This window comes from Colletotrichum aenigma (assembly GCF_013390185.1).
Source record: "Colletotrichum aenigma strain Cg56 chromosome Unknown KSG_Cg56_contig08, whole genome shotgun sequence".
Taxonomy (NCBI): Eukaryota; Fungi; Ascomycota; class Sordariomycetes; order Glomerellales; family Glomerellaceae; genus Colletotrichum; species Colletotrichum aenigma.
The window spans coordinates 3,393,758-3,408,153 of record NW_023500914.1 but is presented as its reverse complement, the minus strand read 5'-3'; the positions used below and the strand labels follow the sequence as shown (position 1 = coordinate 3,408,153).

The window sequence follows — 14,396 nt, the reverse complement described above, 5'->3', positions numbered from 1 at the left end:
GGGGAAGAAGAGGGGGAGGGGTAAGTGCTCGTGGAGAACTGACCCCCATCCATTCCAGGCAATGCCCGCCGAAACATGAGGGTCTACGGATACTGCGTACCCTCAGGTAGCGGCGTTCGAGGCGACGCTTGAGCTGGAGAAAATGGCCGCGAAGACCCAAGAGGGCAATTATGTCCTAAAGCTTTGCGCCAGGTCAGTGTACATGCCTTCCATGTTGCGTTCCATTGCCTGCTTCAGGGCAGCCCAGAGCTCGTCGCGTCTTGGATTGATGCTGACAAGAATTAGACCGCCGGTGATTCGCACAAGACTCGGCTTCTGTTGGCTTTGCTGGCAGCTGAAAAGATTGTAACGGACCATGACCGACAGTTGCCGTTGACGGTTTCTTGTGTTTCCCCCGCTCTGAAGCTCCGATATGCGGGGAGCAGACCGGGCAGCCCGTCACATCCTTACGTGGGGGGCCGGAGAGCCATGCACCTGCCCTGGGGAAAAGAAAAACAATTCCCATCTAACCAGAGCCGAGTCAATCGAGCCGAGTCAATCGAGCCGAGTCAATCGAGCCGTGTGATGGTGTTCGCGGGGCTTCGCACAATCTTTGGTATCAGGAGCAACCCAGCTCTGACAATTACCCCGACTCGTTCACTATGCCGCGTGCTCATGAGACATTCCCACAGTAAACAAATGTCGACGACAAGAAAAACTGCAAGCGCATTGCCCAAACCAAACGACGTCACAGGGCGACGTGGTTGGAGACGACCCCTGCTGTCGCGGATCCCCGCAGCTGAGGGGTAACGACTGTTGTAGTCTTGACTTCAACGTTTGCTGTTGCAAGCTGCTCATGTACAGTGTACATGTTTCATGCCGTGCGGTTGAATCATGACCCATTCCGCGGGTTATGACCATCTCTAGCCGTCTCAGCCATTCACCGAGCTAATCCGTCGCCTTCAGCTCCTTCTAGAAATAAACGTCGCTTGAATCCGTTAACCACCCCGGCACACGGCGAGTAACCTTTCTTCCGTCCAAGCATGGCCCGTGAGGGGCACCTCGCGGCCATCGTCACAAGCTCATCCAAGCTTCCACTGTGAATACCCATCAGTTACTGTCTGAATTAACTTGCCCGAAGACCATTGACCCTGCTGCCTACCTACACGACGCCGCTCCTTCGTCCAATAAAGTCGCATTCATCTTCTTCATCCCCCCACCCCAAGATAGCTGAGTGTGCTGCGTAAAGCCTCTCATCACTCAAATACCCCTCGTTGGACACGCTCTCAGCACAATCCCCCCCCCCCCCTTTCCCACCCAAGATTTTCGTGATATCCGCAGAACGCCTACACCGTAATCTACACCATGGCCTCGCCATTCTTCTCCCTTGAGGACCACACCGCCCTCGTCACTGGAGGCACTCGGGGCATTGGTGCCGCCGTCGCCATTGGTCTCGCCGAGGCCGGAGCAGACGTTCTTCTCGTTCAGCGCGACGAGTCTAACACCTCCACCAGAGACTCAATTCTGAAGCTAGGCCGAAAGGCTCAGATCTACACGGCAGATCTCAGCTCACAACAGAGCGTTGCTGCTCTCGTACCCAAAGTTCTCAAGGACGGCCACCAGATTCGAATCCTCGTCAACTGCGCCGGCATCCAGAAGCGCCATCCGTGCGAGAAGTTTCCTGATGATGATTTCAATGCCGTAAGTCAATTGAGCGAAGCAATCGCCTCGGTGCATGTCTGGAAGCTAATGGAGTCCGCCAACGCAGGTTATCCAAGTAAACCTCAACTCCGTTTTTACCCTGACCCGCGACGTCGGCGCCCACATGCTCACTCTCGAGCCTTCACCCGTTACCGGCCGCAAAGGCAGTGTAATCAACTACGCCTCCCTGCTTTCTTTCCAGGGCGGCTTCACTGTCCCGGCTTACGCCGCCTCCAAGGGCGCTGTTGCCCAGCTGACCAAGAGCTTCGCCAACGAGTGGACCTCCAAGGGTATCACAGTCAATGCCATCGCGCCCGGTTACATCGAGACCGAGATGAACACGGCCCTGCTCAATGACAAGGAGAGACTGGCCAGCATCAGTGCGAGAATCCCCGCTGGTCGCTGGGGCACGCCTGATGACTTCAAGGGCACTTCAGTCTACCTTTCCAGCAGGGCCAGCGGTTACGTGAGCGGCCACGTCTTGGTCGTTGACGGTGGCTGGATGGGCCGATAAGCATGCGGCCACTGCACGAAAACAAAGCTTTAATTAAAGGTGGTTGAAGAAATGGAAAGAAGGAAAAACATCCAGAAAACACTCCGTTCACTTTCGCTTATGATCACCATTCTCGCTGACGACAAGTTTCTGGTGTGCCCGCATAAAATTGAGTGTTCTTGTTGCAGCCAGCGGTGCAGTAGCCGTAATTACATCTTGCTGTTCATGACGCTCTCCATCCAAGGATACACGGATGCATTGGCCATGGGGTATCCCATGTGCAAGGCTCCCGAGAAGAACCTGGCCTCCTTAGGCGTACCGTACTCAAATAGCATCATCGAGTCTTCAATAGGCATCAAGCCGTCAAGTGTACCCTGATTTTGTTAGTCAAAGAGATCTCTCCGGCAAGGTGTGTGGACGTACATTGATCAACAACAAACGGGTGGACGGCTTATCGATAATCCCGGTCTCGAGCAAAGAGAACTTCTTTTGCACACCCGCCTTGTATTCAGCAACCGTCTTGTAGCCATGTTTCATGGCCATCGCCGGAGTTAACCTATGCCTCGTCAGTCTCAACATTCGCAATGTTTGATACGTCTGTCCACTCACAAGAACGGGTATTCGTGTCCGTCAGCCTTCTCCAACCATTCCTGGTCGAAGAAATAATGGCAACCGGCCCCTTGCGCAATCGATCCGATCAGGCGGTCCTTGTGAGTGTGCGCGATGCGAATGGCGTAGTACCCGCCGGAGCTAAGGCCCCAAACCAGGACCCTGTCCATGTTGAAGCGGCCATCGGCAGCCATCCAGTCTAGGACGCTGCTCCACAAACGGTCAGGACTCTCCGGATCGGCGGAGTCTGCGGGGCAGTCGGCGGTTCCGGGGATCTCGACAATCACGCTTCCCCAGCCGCGCGCGAGGAATTCATTTGAGCGAACCGTGTTGTCAGGACGGTAGCCGTCAAGACCAGTCATCAGAATGACGACTGGGCTAGGATTGCTCTTGGAGGCGCCGTGAGGAACTCTGACGTAGGACGGAATGGACTTTCGGTCACCACCCTTGGCATGCTTGTGCGGAATGGAGATGTCAATGATGGGGCAATCCCATGACTGGGCCGCCTTCATGTAAACCTCTTTCTGAGCCTCCCACGCCTTCCACTTGACTGGGCAGCTGACTTCAGGGTACGCCGTGATGTATGGGAACCGCGCTATGCGGTACACGGTGCATGCTCGGAGGTACAGATCGCTGGCTTCGTCTTTCTTGCCTGCAGCCGCCGCCCCGTCGCCTTTGGCTGTCAGAGCCTCTGCGATCGGAAAGAAGGCCTCAGTGTATGCAGTAGAAGTTCCGTCATTGATGTTTTCCTAAAATCTCCGTCACAATTTGAAGGTCACGATATCTAGTAAACATACCTTGATCAAGTGCTCGAAAATGGGCTCAAAGTCCTCATACTGCCCGTCATGGAAAGGGTAGACGCTCTTGGTGCACTATGATGGTCAACGGAAAATTTGTGACGATTTGCCACGGGAGCGTACCGGAAACTTCCATTTGGTTTCCCAGAGAGCCTTAATTCCCTGGTGGTGAGGCATCTTGCGCTCGAAGGCTTCAGTGCCCATCACCCATTGCCGCTTACCATCCATCTCAGGAAGCTTGTGCGGCGACATGGTGGATTAATTTCAAGATATTACGCGGACGGTTCTTTGCTTCGTGAAAAGTGGTGGTCGACCCTTGACGATGAAGATGGGTTTCACTTTGTTGCTTCTTCGACGTACGACCTCGCGACTGGCCGATTTATTAATGACCCTATAATTCGTGAGTTACAACATCAGTGGGCCGGCCGTGCCTGTCAGTAGCCGGGGTCGATTGCCGGCGTTGGATATACAGAAGACTTACTCTGACTGTAGTGAAGCAATTCGCACGCGAGCAATGGCACAATGCAAGTCTTCAATCATGACGGAAACCAGACCAGAAAGACGGGCGCAAAGAGCTAATTTAAGTAGGAAAACGTTCGATCCGCAGTCGCCTTTTCGGGATCCAATGAAAACGCGCTCGGAGTTTTAAGGGGTGGACTTGCAGGCTTGATATACTTCGGTAGTGGCTTCTCGGACTGTTGTAGTTGGGGACATCCGTTGTCCGATCGTGAGACCAATAAAGGGGACATGGAGACCGGCGCACGTCTTATACGAACGGGACGGGCGGCGCATCGATCAGGATGGGTTCCGTCAGCTCATCTGCGACAGACAGCGCTTTGGCCACGCATGTGAAGATCTGTGAGGCGCTTCAGGTCTTGACTCTGACAATTGTGCAAGCCCAGAAGTGTCAGGTATGGTACGTCAGATTCTTCAGGCGTCCAAGGTGGTGGACAAAAGCACGGGAGCTCCGAAGGAAGCGGGAAAACTGGGTTGATGACGGAGATCCCCCGGACTGGTGCATTGTGTTTCTCAGCCGGATCCGGACCCAACAGTAATTTGTTTGTCCTTTGTCCTTGTGTCTTTGGATCTCACTATCCTCGAATGAACTTTGAGTCAATGTTCTCAAACCACAACACACGAAGGAAAGAAAAAAGCAAGTGCAGTTGAGGTGCCGAGTGAACCATGTTCAACACGCTGTCTGCGCGACGCTGCTGTGCCTTCCTGTTTGTACATGGCATTTCTGGTTAGTTTGATCCGACTCATGGCAAGTGAAACGCGGGGCACAGCGCTCTTCGACCAAGACGCGATGGTGGACGCCCCGACCAGCTGCGACAGGCAGACACAACGGCTAGACCCTGAAGGTGGTCTTGGTGCGTGGGTAGGCAACCTCATCCTTGGCGACGGTAGGACCAATCCTGTCTGAAGCAGCCAGTACTCAGCAGCGGTCTGGCTGATTGCGTATTACGACGGGCTGACCAGCCACTCATTGCGAGCAGCCAGTGCATGTTGGTTCCTCACATAGAGTCACAGTGAGGCGGTGTGGCAGTGTGGCAGTCATCCGAAGTTAGGAACGGACGGGCTAGAAGCGCTTGAGGTAGCGCGGTCGGGACCAGCTGATGTGCGGTTTACCTTGTTTTGATCATTGCGCTGCAGCCAAGGGATTGCAACTAATAGTAGTATTAGGTAAACACACGAGGCTAAGGAAGGCATGATCCGTGAGCAAGCATCTATCGTTCCCATGTCTCTGTCGCTCTTACTTGTCGATCTCGTCATCCACCGAAGCAAGTTCGGTGCTCGCATGATCTAGAGCTTCAGTCCTGCGGGAACCCATCATCAGCAGTCACCGATGCAATCCGAGTTCGCCTTGGCACAACGGGGTAATGAGCCGGGCTGCACCGACAAGGCGCGTCAAGTTGATTCGATCCCAGCGAAGAGACTGCACGGCGGGGAACGACGCAACATGACACCCCAAGATGTCGGCGATCGGAGTCATGAATAGGGAAGTGGCAGGCTACTGGGCCTTACTCTTGTCTCCCTCGTAGTAGTGGGCCATCTCCAGGCCGGCTCTCCTGAACCCACACTTGACATAGAAGCCTTCGTTTGCTTCGCTGCAATCGAGAATACTCTTGTAGCAGCCCACCTTTTCGGCTATGAAATCAAGGGCCTGGATGATACGCAGACCAAGCTTCTTCCCTTGCTGGTCCTTTGCCACGGCAATGTCCTCGATGTGGCCAACCAGACCCAGGCTGTGAATGCTACACGGAGGGGAAATGTGCGGTCAGCAATAATCTTCTGCGGCAAGCGCGGAGCTGCGAGGCGGCGGCTACAACTCACAACTTGCGCTCGACAATCAAGGCACCGGTTCCAACAACGGCTTTCCTGCTTGTGTCTTCAATGACGAGGATGTAGTAACCGTCGCTTTTGGATAGCCAGTTGTAGCGCTCGGCGAATTGGGACTCGCTGATCTCACCGACGGTGGTCAGGACGCGGAGGCAGTCGAGAAAGCCAGCATTGTAGTCGGAGAGGCGAAGAGCGCGAACTACGTAGCCTTCGGGCAGCGTAGAGGCAACAGCGGGAGAGATGAGGTTATCGGAGAAGAGGCCCGTTTCAGCCATTGTGAAGGAGCTTCTGCGCGTCGCAACCTCCGGAGACTCGGCCCCGATAGCAGGGGGGCAGTGATCGGGTTGGATCGAAATCGAAGTTATGCTGCGCAAGTTGAGGGCTTGGTGGAAGGCGAGTGAAGCGGTGACGAATTTCGTTGGGGGGAGGAACAGAGTCGAGAAGCAGACGTTGTTGGGTCAGCGAGGGAGAAAGACAGCGAAGCGGTGAAGGCCACGCGATGGAGGGGCTGTAAAAGAGGATGGGAGGAAAGTAGAAGGCGAAAGAAGCGAGAAGGGGGAGATGTTGTGGTTTATTGACGCGATGTTTGCAGACTTGGTCCCCTCTCCGCCGGACTGGGCGACATCCACATTGGATCGCAGATCTCAGGCAACCTGGTCAGGTACGGTAACGTAACCGTACCTTGGGTAAGGTGCAAATACGGGGACTGGGTGTTGAACCCTGGTGCTGTGCTGTGTCGTGCTGAGCTGAGCAGAGCTGTGCTGAGCTTCCAAGCTGGCGGGGAGGTGTGACGGGAGCCTGAATCCGTACCTCTAGGTGCCTAGGTGCCTCGCAGCTCGCTTTGCCGGGTCCTGAGATGGTTAACTGCGCCCCTCAGTGTCCCTGAACTAGGTACCGCAGTAGGCATGAAGGTGCTCCCCACCATGGCCATCAGCCCCTGCCGTCATCATTGACAGCGTTGTCGGAATGCATCGCCAAATACCTTACCACCAAAGCCGACTGCAGATGCCTGCCATCCTCCGCCTTTGCAGGCCGGCTTGTGGCACCTCATTGGCTGTCAGGTGCCATGGCAATAATCAGCTGCAGCAGCTGCAGCTTATTTCCACCAAAGGTACGAGTACTAGAATATCCGTAGAGCAGCACAAAGCAATCCATGGAAAAGGGGGCCCATCAGTGCTGATGGCCCCCCCCCCCCCCTTGCCCCCAACCCACACTGGACGGGATGATCTGGCGGCTTAGCCTGCGCGCATCTATTCTTAGCACCGTTCCCGGCTCGTCGCGGACAGCAAGGTATTTGAAGATAAGAGGGCCTTCGAGAAAAGGATGACAGATTCACATGAAGGCAGAGAAATAATCAGGCCTAGCGTTTAGGCACTCACCCACTTATATAGGTACACAACGTGGAGGAACGCATGCTGGAGAGCATCAAGGCAGGTACTGCAATAATGGTTGGATGAGCCGCACAGATAATGCAAGGATGGGGAGAAGAATGGCCAGCCACAAACAGGAACTGCACCGCACTACAGGAAACAAAACATGGCGATCCGGATGGGCTGGGAATGACGATGAATGCCACAGTTTCAGCTTGTTTTCTGGCGTCCAAGGTAGGAGTGTTTGGATGGCAGCCACACACAGTCTCGTGAGAAACCTCGCCTCGGGTTCCAAGTAAGGCACCGCCTCGGGCCAGCTTACATGTGGCCCCGATAGGTATCCGGAGGCAGACGGACGTTCTGCAAGGCACCCAACACCCTGCCTGCAGAAAGAATAGGTCAACTCGGGCTTGGAGGTCCATCCATGGTATGGTACCTTAGGTATCAAAGAAGCACAGCTAAGGTACTGTACCTTACAACGGCTTGTACTTTGCCATTACCGTTATCGAGGCTTTGTGCCATGCCATGGTCACGGCCGTCCCCTTAATCGAGATGCTTCCGCCAGGCTTGCCTAGGGTGTGCTAGCGTTGGTCGGCGAGCCTCTTGGGGCTGGGCGAATCCATCACGAACTCGAGGCCGCCGCCGCCGTCCCATCCCATCTCATCCCATCCCATCCCATCCCATCCTGTACCATAGTAGGTGCATAGTAGGTAAGGTATCCCAACCACATCCATCACGCTACGCTAAAGTAATGCCCTCCCCTCCCCTCACAACTGCCTCCCCTCCCCCTCCATTTCGCAAGTTCAAACAGTGGGAAGCCCCAATGGCCGCCGTCCCCAGCGCCGTCTCTGTCTTCGCCGCCGTCCTTGCGCATGAACATCCCCCACAAAATGCAATCACATGCTGCCACACCCAACCTAACGTCCCACCTGCTCCTATTGGAGCCCTGGCGCGGCAGCGGCTCAACACGTCAACCCAGCGATCGGGGACGCGCGCTGATCCGCGCAGCCCAGGTCAACACATTTTGCTCCGACTCCCCGTCTCTCCCAAGGAAGGTACCTACGCCAAAACATGCTGGACAGGGTCCCTTCCTTGCCTCTTCCACGCCCACAAGGGCTCCCTTTCCTTCTCGCAATAGGTATTACCAATACCTACATACCTACCTTACCTACCTACCGTGCTACCCTGCCCTGCCCTCCCATCTCCTCCCCTCCCAGTGCCGCCGTCCGACCTTGTTCTACGCCCCCGCGGTCCTGTGCGCTGGGCTAGGTACTCACGTATGTACTCGACTCTTGTTTCCTGCTTTGCCCATTTGGGCCTGCTAGTTCTCCCAAGCACATTACTTAGTTTTGCTCTGCTTTCTTCTCCCGCCCGTCTGCACACTTGCGTTCGCTCGCATATTGCCACTGTCCGCCGACTTGCCTCTTCCCTTTCTGCATGTCACATTATCTCATCTAAACCCTACTGCCGCTTCTTCTATGCTTCTTCTCATTCTTCTTTTATTTATGCTTCCTGGTTGACGCCTGTGTCAAGGCTGACTGCGGTGCGAAGGCTCCCTCTTGTCTTTACCTCTCTTTTCCTCACCACGCTTTCTTCGCCATCTTGGTCTATCAGATACCACGCAACGAAACATACTCTTTCAAACTAACCAGAGTTGTGGCAGGGTGCCAAGCATAACATGTCCGCAACATCTGTTCCAACCTGAACCAGCTTGACACCCAGAAACTGCACGCCGTTGCCTGTCTTCGTTCGATGCTCATACCTCCGTATGCGAGCTCCAGCGCCCACATTCACATCCGCATTGGCGTCGCCAGCGGCATTGATACCACAAACAATGGACTCAGACGACGAGTTAGACGAAAACTCCCACTACTTGGTCCATGTTCCTCTCGAGTCCCAGCAGGGCCGGACTGTGCTCCCAGCTCCTTTTGCGAAGGCCGTTAGCTTGGCTACCCGTTCGACGTGTCTTGCCATCCGAGTTGGCACTCTCCTCAGCTCCTATGGCTTTGATGCTGCCAAGTTTACGACCCTTTCCAGTCTGGAGCTAGGGCGCGGTCTCCTCGAAGGCATTCTCAGCAGGGCCGGGAGGGATATGCTCACCAGATCTAACAGCGACCTGGCCAGGGAGGACGCCGAGACCGTTCTGGAAAGAAGCTTAGAGCATCTCCACCATGCCATGTCACAGATCGTCTTCTGGACCACTACCGGCTTTCAGATGACTGGTACCACCTTCTCTGTTGTGTCCGAGATATCCCAGCTGCTGCTGTCATCTCTCGATCAGTTCTTCGGCTCCACCGACTCCTCTCGTGCCATAGCGAGTATCATCACTCTTATTCGTCGCGAGTTTCAGAATCCAGCAACCGGGGTCGAGGGCGAACAAGTAGGGGTTGTCGATCTGGTCATGGGCCTGTGTGCTCTGGCGTACTTGCAACGCAAATGCCGCCGTTTTCTGGAGGAGGAAACTCGCCGTCTGGGTTTTGAGGAGATTGTTTGGGACGTCGTCGTGCTGAACGATGGGGAACGGGTGGATGTACACGAGAACAGTCTATATGGCGTTCACAAGGGTCGTTATCAGAGCAAGGGCCCCGACATCCTGGTGTCAATGCCCAGCGACCAGTCCAATCCCAATGTTCTGGCCGCTCTCGAACGTCACGGGGGCCAAGACACAAGTGAAGATGAAGACGATGATCTCCCGGAAATACGCCTCAAGAACCAAATCATGCGAACCTTGCCGTCGGATACGAGCGTGTCCATATCCACCACGACTCTGACGAGAAAAATGATCACCGTCGACTTCACTGGTCCCGAACCCCCCATGGTCACACCCCCTCCTGGGGTTGAGGTCGTCGAGCGCGAAGTTCTCCCATCGTCCGAGCGCCAGGTGGAGCTGGCACGCCAGACCGACAACCCGACATATCGCGTGGTCTACCGCGTGGACAAGAACAAGCAACGAAGTACAACATATCGGGGATTCGAAGAGCCAGAGCACGTTGCTGGGTCAGTGGAGTGCATGGACGATACTGAGGAGTCTGATGATCACGGCCGGGAGCTTGATTTCGAGGAGCCGCCACCAGTACCGCCCAAGTCTTTGCCATCACGGAGCCCTTCCTCAATGCCCGGACAGGAGGTGACGCCTAATCCTACTCCCCGACGTGCGAAGGCAGGACCAGGACTATCCTCGCCTACCTCGGCAAACCGAGCCTCGCAGATTCCCACCCCGAAACAGAACCCGGAGAACGCTCCCAACCAGAAGCGGCAACGTGCACCTCTAGCACCTCTCCCTGTCAAACCACGACAAGAAGTGACTGCCCCGTCGCAATCTGATAACAAATACACTCCCAAGAGGGCCAAGAGTGAAGCTGCCTCGTCTGGCAAGCCTTCTGAAAAACCTTCCGAGAAGAAGGGCGGTATCAGACAAGCGTTGAAAAGGGGCACAAGTTCTAACATTTCCAATCTTTTCAGCCGGGACGGGCCAGGTCCTGGGAGCTCTCACTCGTCCGGGAAGGTGAAGCCAGCAGCGAAAGCCCCTCTCCGAGAAAGGGCCACGCGTACGCCGGCGCCCACCAGCCATCCATCTCAAAGCAGAGCGATGGGGCCTACTGCCGCGTCGAACTCGCGTGGCCGCAACTACGATGTGCCCTCTCCTGTTCCACGCAGCTCGTCACGGGCTAGTTACATCTCTGTGCACGAGCGTCGGCGCGACTCGGTAGTCTCGCAAACAGATACATATTCTTTTCATACGTTTGACGGATACCGGCCGCATTCTCCAGCCTACGGCCGTCGGGATGGTCAAGGTCAGAATGGCATTCCCAAGTCCAGATCAGAACGGGATATGAATGAGAAGCCCTCTTCCCCCATGAAGTCCCGTAGAGCTCGCTCCCATGTCAACACTCCGAGTTTATACAGCATCGCGACAACGGGCTCGCAAACGTCTTTGGTTTTATCTTCATACTACCAAAAGAGTGCTTACACGGATTCGGAGGCCATCGACACCCTGAGAAGGGCTGGCATTGTGGATGGAGTTTTCCCAGCATTCCATCTCCTTCGCAACGTCACACGGTATATGCGGTTCTCATCAGCATCATATGGATCCAATTTTCTGAAGTTCATGGGTATCTCTAAAGAGATGCCCATTCTGAGAGCTTTAGATGACACCCATCACGAGATACGATCTTTTGCCCACCATACCGAATCCGAAGCCGCGAGCATTCTGCTTGCTTCATTTGTTGATCCCCAAGGTGGCTCTGACACGACTGGCTCGACAGGAACCGGGGTTCCTTTGGTGCACTATATCTCTCTAGACCATGAGTCTAAGGCAGTCGTACTGGCATGTCGTGGCACACTTGGCTTTGAAGATGTCTTGGCTGACATGGCGTGCGATTACGACAACTTGTACTGGAGGGGCAAGTCGTACAAGGTTCATAAGGGCATCCACGCGTCTGCCCGCCGTTTGCTGTACGGTGGCGATGGCCGCGTCTTGTATACGCTGAAGGAGGCTCTTGACGAATTCAGTGACTACGGATTGGTCCTTTGCGGCCATTCACTCGGCGGCGGAGTCACCGCACTCCTCGGAACGATGCTTGCAGAGCCTTCTGCCACCGGCACAGGCTTCGTCACATCGTCCGAGCCTCACCGCCGCCTCCTTGGAGATGGCCGCTTCTTGCAAACCGATACAACGCATGTGTGCTTGCCGTCAGGTCGTCCCATTCATGTATATGCATACGGGCCGCCGGGGACCATGTCGCCATCGCTGCGCAAGGCCACCAGAGGGCTCGTTACAAGTGTCGTCCACGGCAGCGACTTGGTTCCCTTTCTGTCATTGGGTGTGCTCCACGACTTTCAAGCTGTCGCTCTCGCATTCAAGAGCGACAACCACGAGGCAAAGGGCGAGGTGAGACAGCGGATCTGGCAGGCTTTCCAGTCCGGTCTGGCCGACAAGTGGTACACAAATAGCAGCCGCTCAAGCTCTGCCGAAGAGGACAAGTGGAGTGTATCGGCGCTGACGACTCTGCGCTCTAACATGATGAGTCTCAAGCTTTTGCCCCCCGGCGAAGTCTTCCTAGTGGAGTCGACGCGAGTCTTGAGGCGGGACGCTTTTCTTTTGTCCGATGAAGAAGACATAGGCAGGCCGGCTCAAAGAATTGTTCTCAAATACGTCCGAAATGTTGAGTCTAGGTTTAGAGAGGTGCGATTTGGTACGAGCATGCTGATCGACCACAGCCCCGCAAAGTACGAAGAGGCTTTGAATAAGCTGCGTTTTGGCGTTGTTGAGACAGCCTAACGAACCCAAGCGGCTATCGGCCTACCTATCTCATACGGGTTTCTTTCATTTTTCCGTCTTCTTCTCTTCCCTTTGTCATAGGTATTTGCCTAGCTTTCCTATTTACCCCCATATACCCCCCGCAAACCCTTGCTATTAGTATACTATTTCATAATGCCTCGCTGCAAGCACCACTTTATGTACTCGAAGTCTGTCAGCATGAGCGACGGGAAATAGGAATTGGCGTCAAATCGCCGTAGCCAATTCTTGGTTCTCTACTGTAAGCCCTTAAGGATATGAGGGTCAAGTAGTCATTTTGGTTGGAGGATTATTAGAAGTACTACCTGTTGAGACGGTACAAAAACAAGTATGGTCAAGAGAGAGATCAGAAATCAAGAATCCATTTTGCTTCACGCCACATCTATCAAGGCTTCTCCGTTATGATCCTTCCCTCCGCATCATAAAATATCTCCTTGACCTTGACGGATCGCAGGTGGTTCACGCCATTGCTCAGCTCACAGTCGTGATGAAATAACCACCACTGGCCCTTGAACTCCACGATCGAGTGATGTGTCGTCCAGCCAAGAACAGGCTCAAGAATGCGTCCTCCGTAGGTGAAGGGACCAAAAGGGCTTTCGCTTGTTCCGTAACAGAGGTAGTGAGAGTCACCCGTCGAGTAGGAGAAGTAGTAGAGGTTATCCTTCTTGTGCATCCACGCAGCCTCGAAGAAGCGACGTTCGTGGTCATCACCCAGAATAGGCCTTTTCGTCTCGGGGTCAAGGATGAGGATTTCTTGGACCTCGCCATCAAATTGGTGCATGTCCTCCGTGAGCTTGGCGACACGGGGACCTAAAGCAAAAACCCCCTTGCCGCTGGGCTCCTTAGGGCCTAGCCATTCGGGGTCAAACATATCGTTACCCTTCTGGTAGCATTGCAGCTGACCGCCCCACAGACCACCAAAGTAGAGATATGCCTGCCCGTCATCATCGACGAAGCTGGCCGGGTCGATACTGTAACTACCCTTGATAGGCTCAGGGTCAGGGGTGAAAGGGCCCTCGGGCTTGTCCGACACGGCGACGCCAATGCGGAAGATGTCTTGCTTGTCGCGAGCAGGGAAGTACAGGTAGTATTTTCCATTCTTGAAGGCGGCGTCGGGGGCCCAGAGTTGCTTCGAAACCCACGGAACGTCCTCTGTCTTCAGCACGACACCGTGATCTACGACGGGCTCGAGAGGATCCAGCGACGAGGTGCTAAAGACGTGGTAGTCGGCCATGTCATATTGGTCGCCATTATCGTTGAACTGAATATCCGTCTCACGGTCATGAGAGGGGTAGATGTAAATTTTGCCATTGAAGACATGAGCTGAGGGGTCGGCCGTGTAAATGTGATCGATGAGGGGCGCCATCGTGGAGGATGGGGACTGACACAACGGGGGGACAAGAGGGAGAGGGGAAGTAGCGATCTAGTGCGGGGTTGAATGCGGGGGTTTGGGCGGTCGAAGTTGGGGTTAGTTGTACCCTCTGGTGGCTGGTTCTCTTTTCGAAAGCACAACTTGCCGACGACAGAGATATCCGAAGGACGTTTTCTTCACACGATATCAGTACTAGAGAGAGGAGGAAGGGAGGCTCTTAAATATGTTCGTAGGAATCTCGCTCCCCACCCATGGATATTGGGACTGCGGTTGTGGAAGATATGGCCGACACAAGCTGGCCCGGTAAGGTGGAATTTGCGGGACGGCTAGCCAGCGTCCTTTGAATTTATCCAGCGCATTTTCCCGGTTTATCCCATCCTGGACCCTGTCCAGGACGCGCCCCAACTTCACAGCGGGGTCACCGCCAAGCCTGACG

General features: G+C 54.8%; 5 protein-coding genes across 5 annotated transcripts; 2 read left to right on the top strand and 3 right to left on the bottom strand.

Moving 5' to 3' along the window:
• Positions 1–1,344: 1,344 nt before the first annotated feature.
• On the top strand, positions 1,345–2,194 carry kduD-0 (2-dehydro-3-deoxy-D-gluconate 5-dehydrogenase; the record flags this gene model as incomplete). The annotated part of the gene is made up of 2 exons (XM_037327634.1): positions 1,345–1,680; positions 1,748–2,194. The coding sequence occupies 2 exons, from the start codon at positions 1,345–1,347 to the stop codon at positions 2,192–2,194; spliced, it is 783 nt and encodes a 260-aa protein (XP_037173827.1).
• A 188-nt stretch (positions 2,195–2,382) lies between these two features.
• Positions 2,383–3,831, bottom strand: ayg1 (Heptaketide hydrolyase ayg1; the record flags this gene model as incomplete). The annotated part of the gene is made up of 5 exons (XM_037327633.1): positions 2,383–2,547; positions 2,597–2,729; positions 2,783–3,531; positions 3,580–3,654; positions 3,703–3,831. The coding sequence occupies 5 exons, from the start codon at positions 3,829–3,831 to the stop codon at positions 2,383–2,385; spliced, it is 1,251 nt and encodes a 416-aa protein (XP_037174406.1).
• Positions 3,832–5,590: 1,759 nt separating this feature from the next.
• GNA1 (Glucosamine 6-phosphate N-acetyltransferase) lies at positions 5,591–6,194 on the bottom strand (the record flags this gene model as incomplete). Its single annotated transcript, XM_037327632.1, has 2 exons — positions 5,591–5,834; positions 5,914–6,194. 2 exons carry the CDS (start codon positions 6,192–6,194, stop codon positions 5,591–5,593), a joined length of 525 nt encoding a protein of 174 aa, XP_037174407.1.
• A 2,929-nt stretch (positions 6,195–9,123) lies between these two features.
• On the top strand, positions 9,124–12,570 carry Dagla (Sn1-specific diacylglycerol lipase alpha; the record flags this gene model as incomplete). The annotated part of the gene is made up of 1 exon (XM_037327631.1): positions 9,124–12,570. The coding sequence occupies one exon, from the start codon at positions 9,124–9,126 to the stop codon at positions 12,568–12,570; it is 3,447 nt and encodes a 1,148-aa protein (XP_037174410.1).
• Positions 12,571–12,973: 403 nt separating this feature from the next.
• On the bottom strand, positions 12,974–13,954 carry xsa-0 (Xylosidase/arabinosidase; the record flags this gene model as incomplete). Its single annotated transcript, XM_037327630.1, has 1 exon — positions 12,974–13,954. One exon carries the CDS (start codon positions 13,952–13,954, stop codon positions 12,974–12,976), a length of 981 nt encoding a protein of 326 aa, XP_037174411.1.
• Between the last annotated feature and the right edge of the window lie 442 nt (positions 13,955–14,396).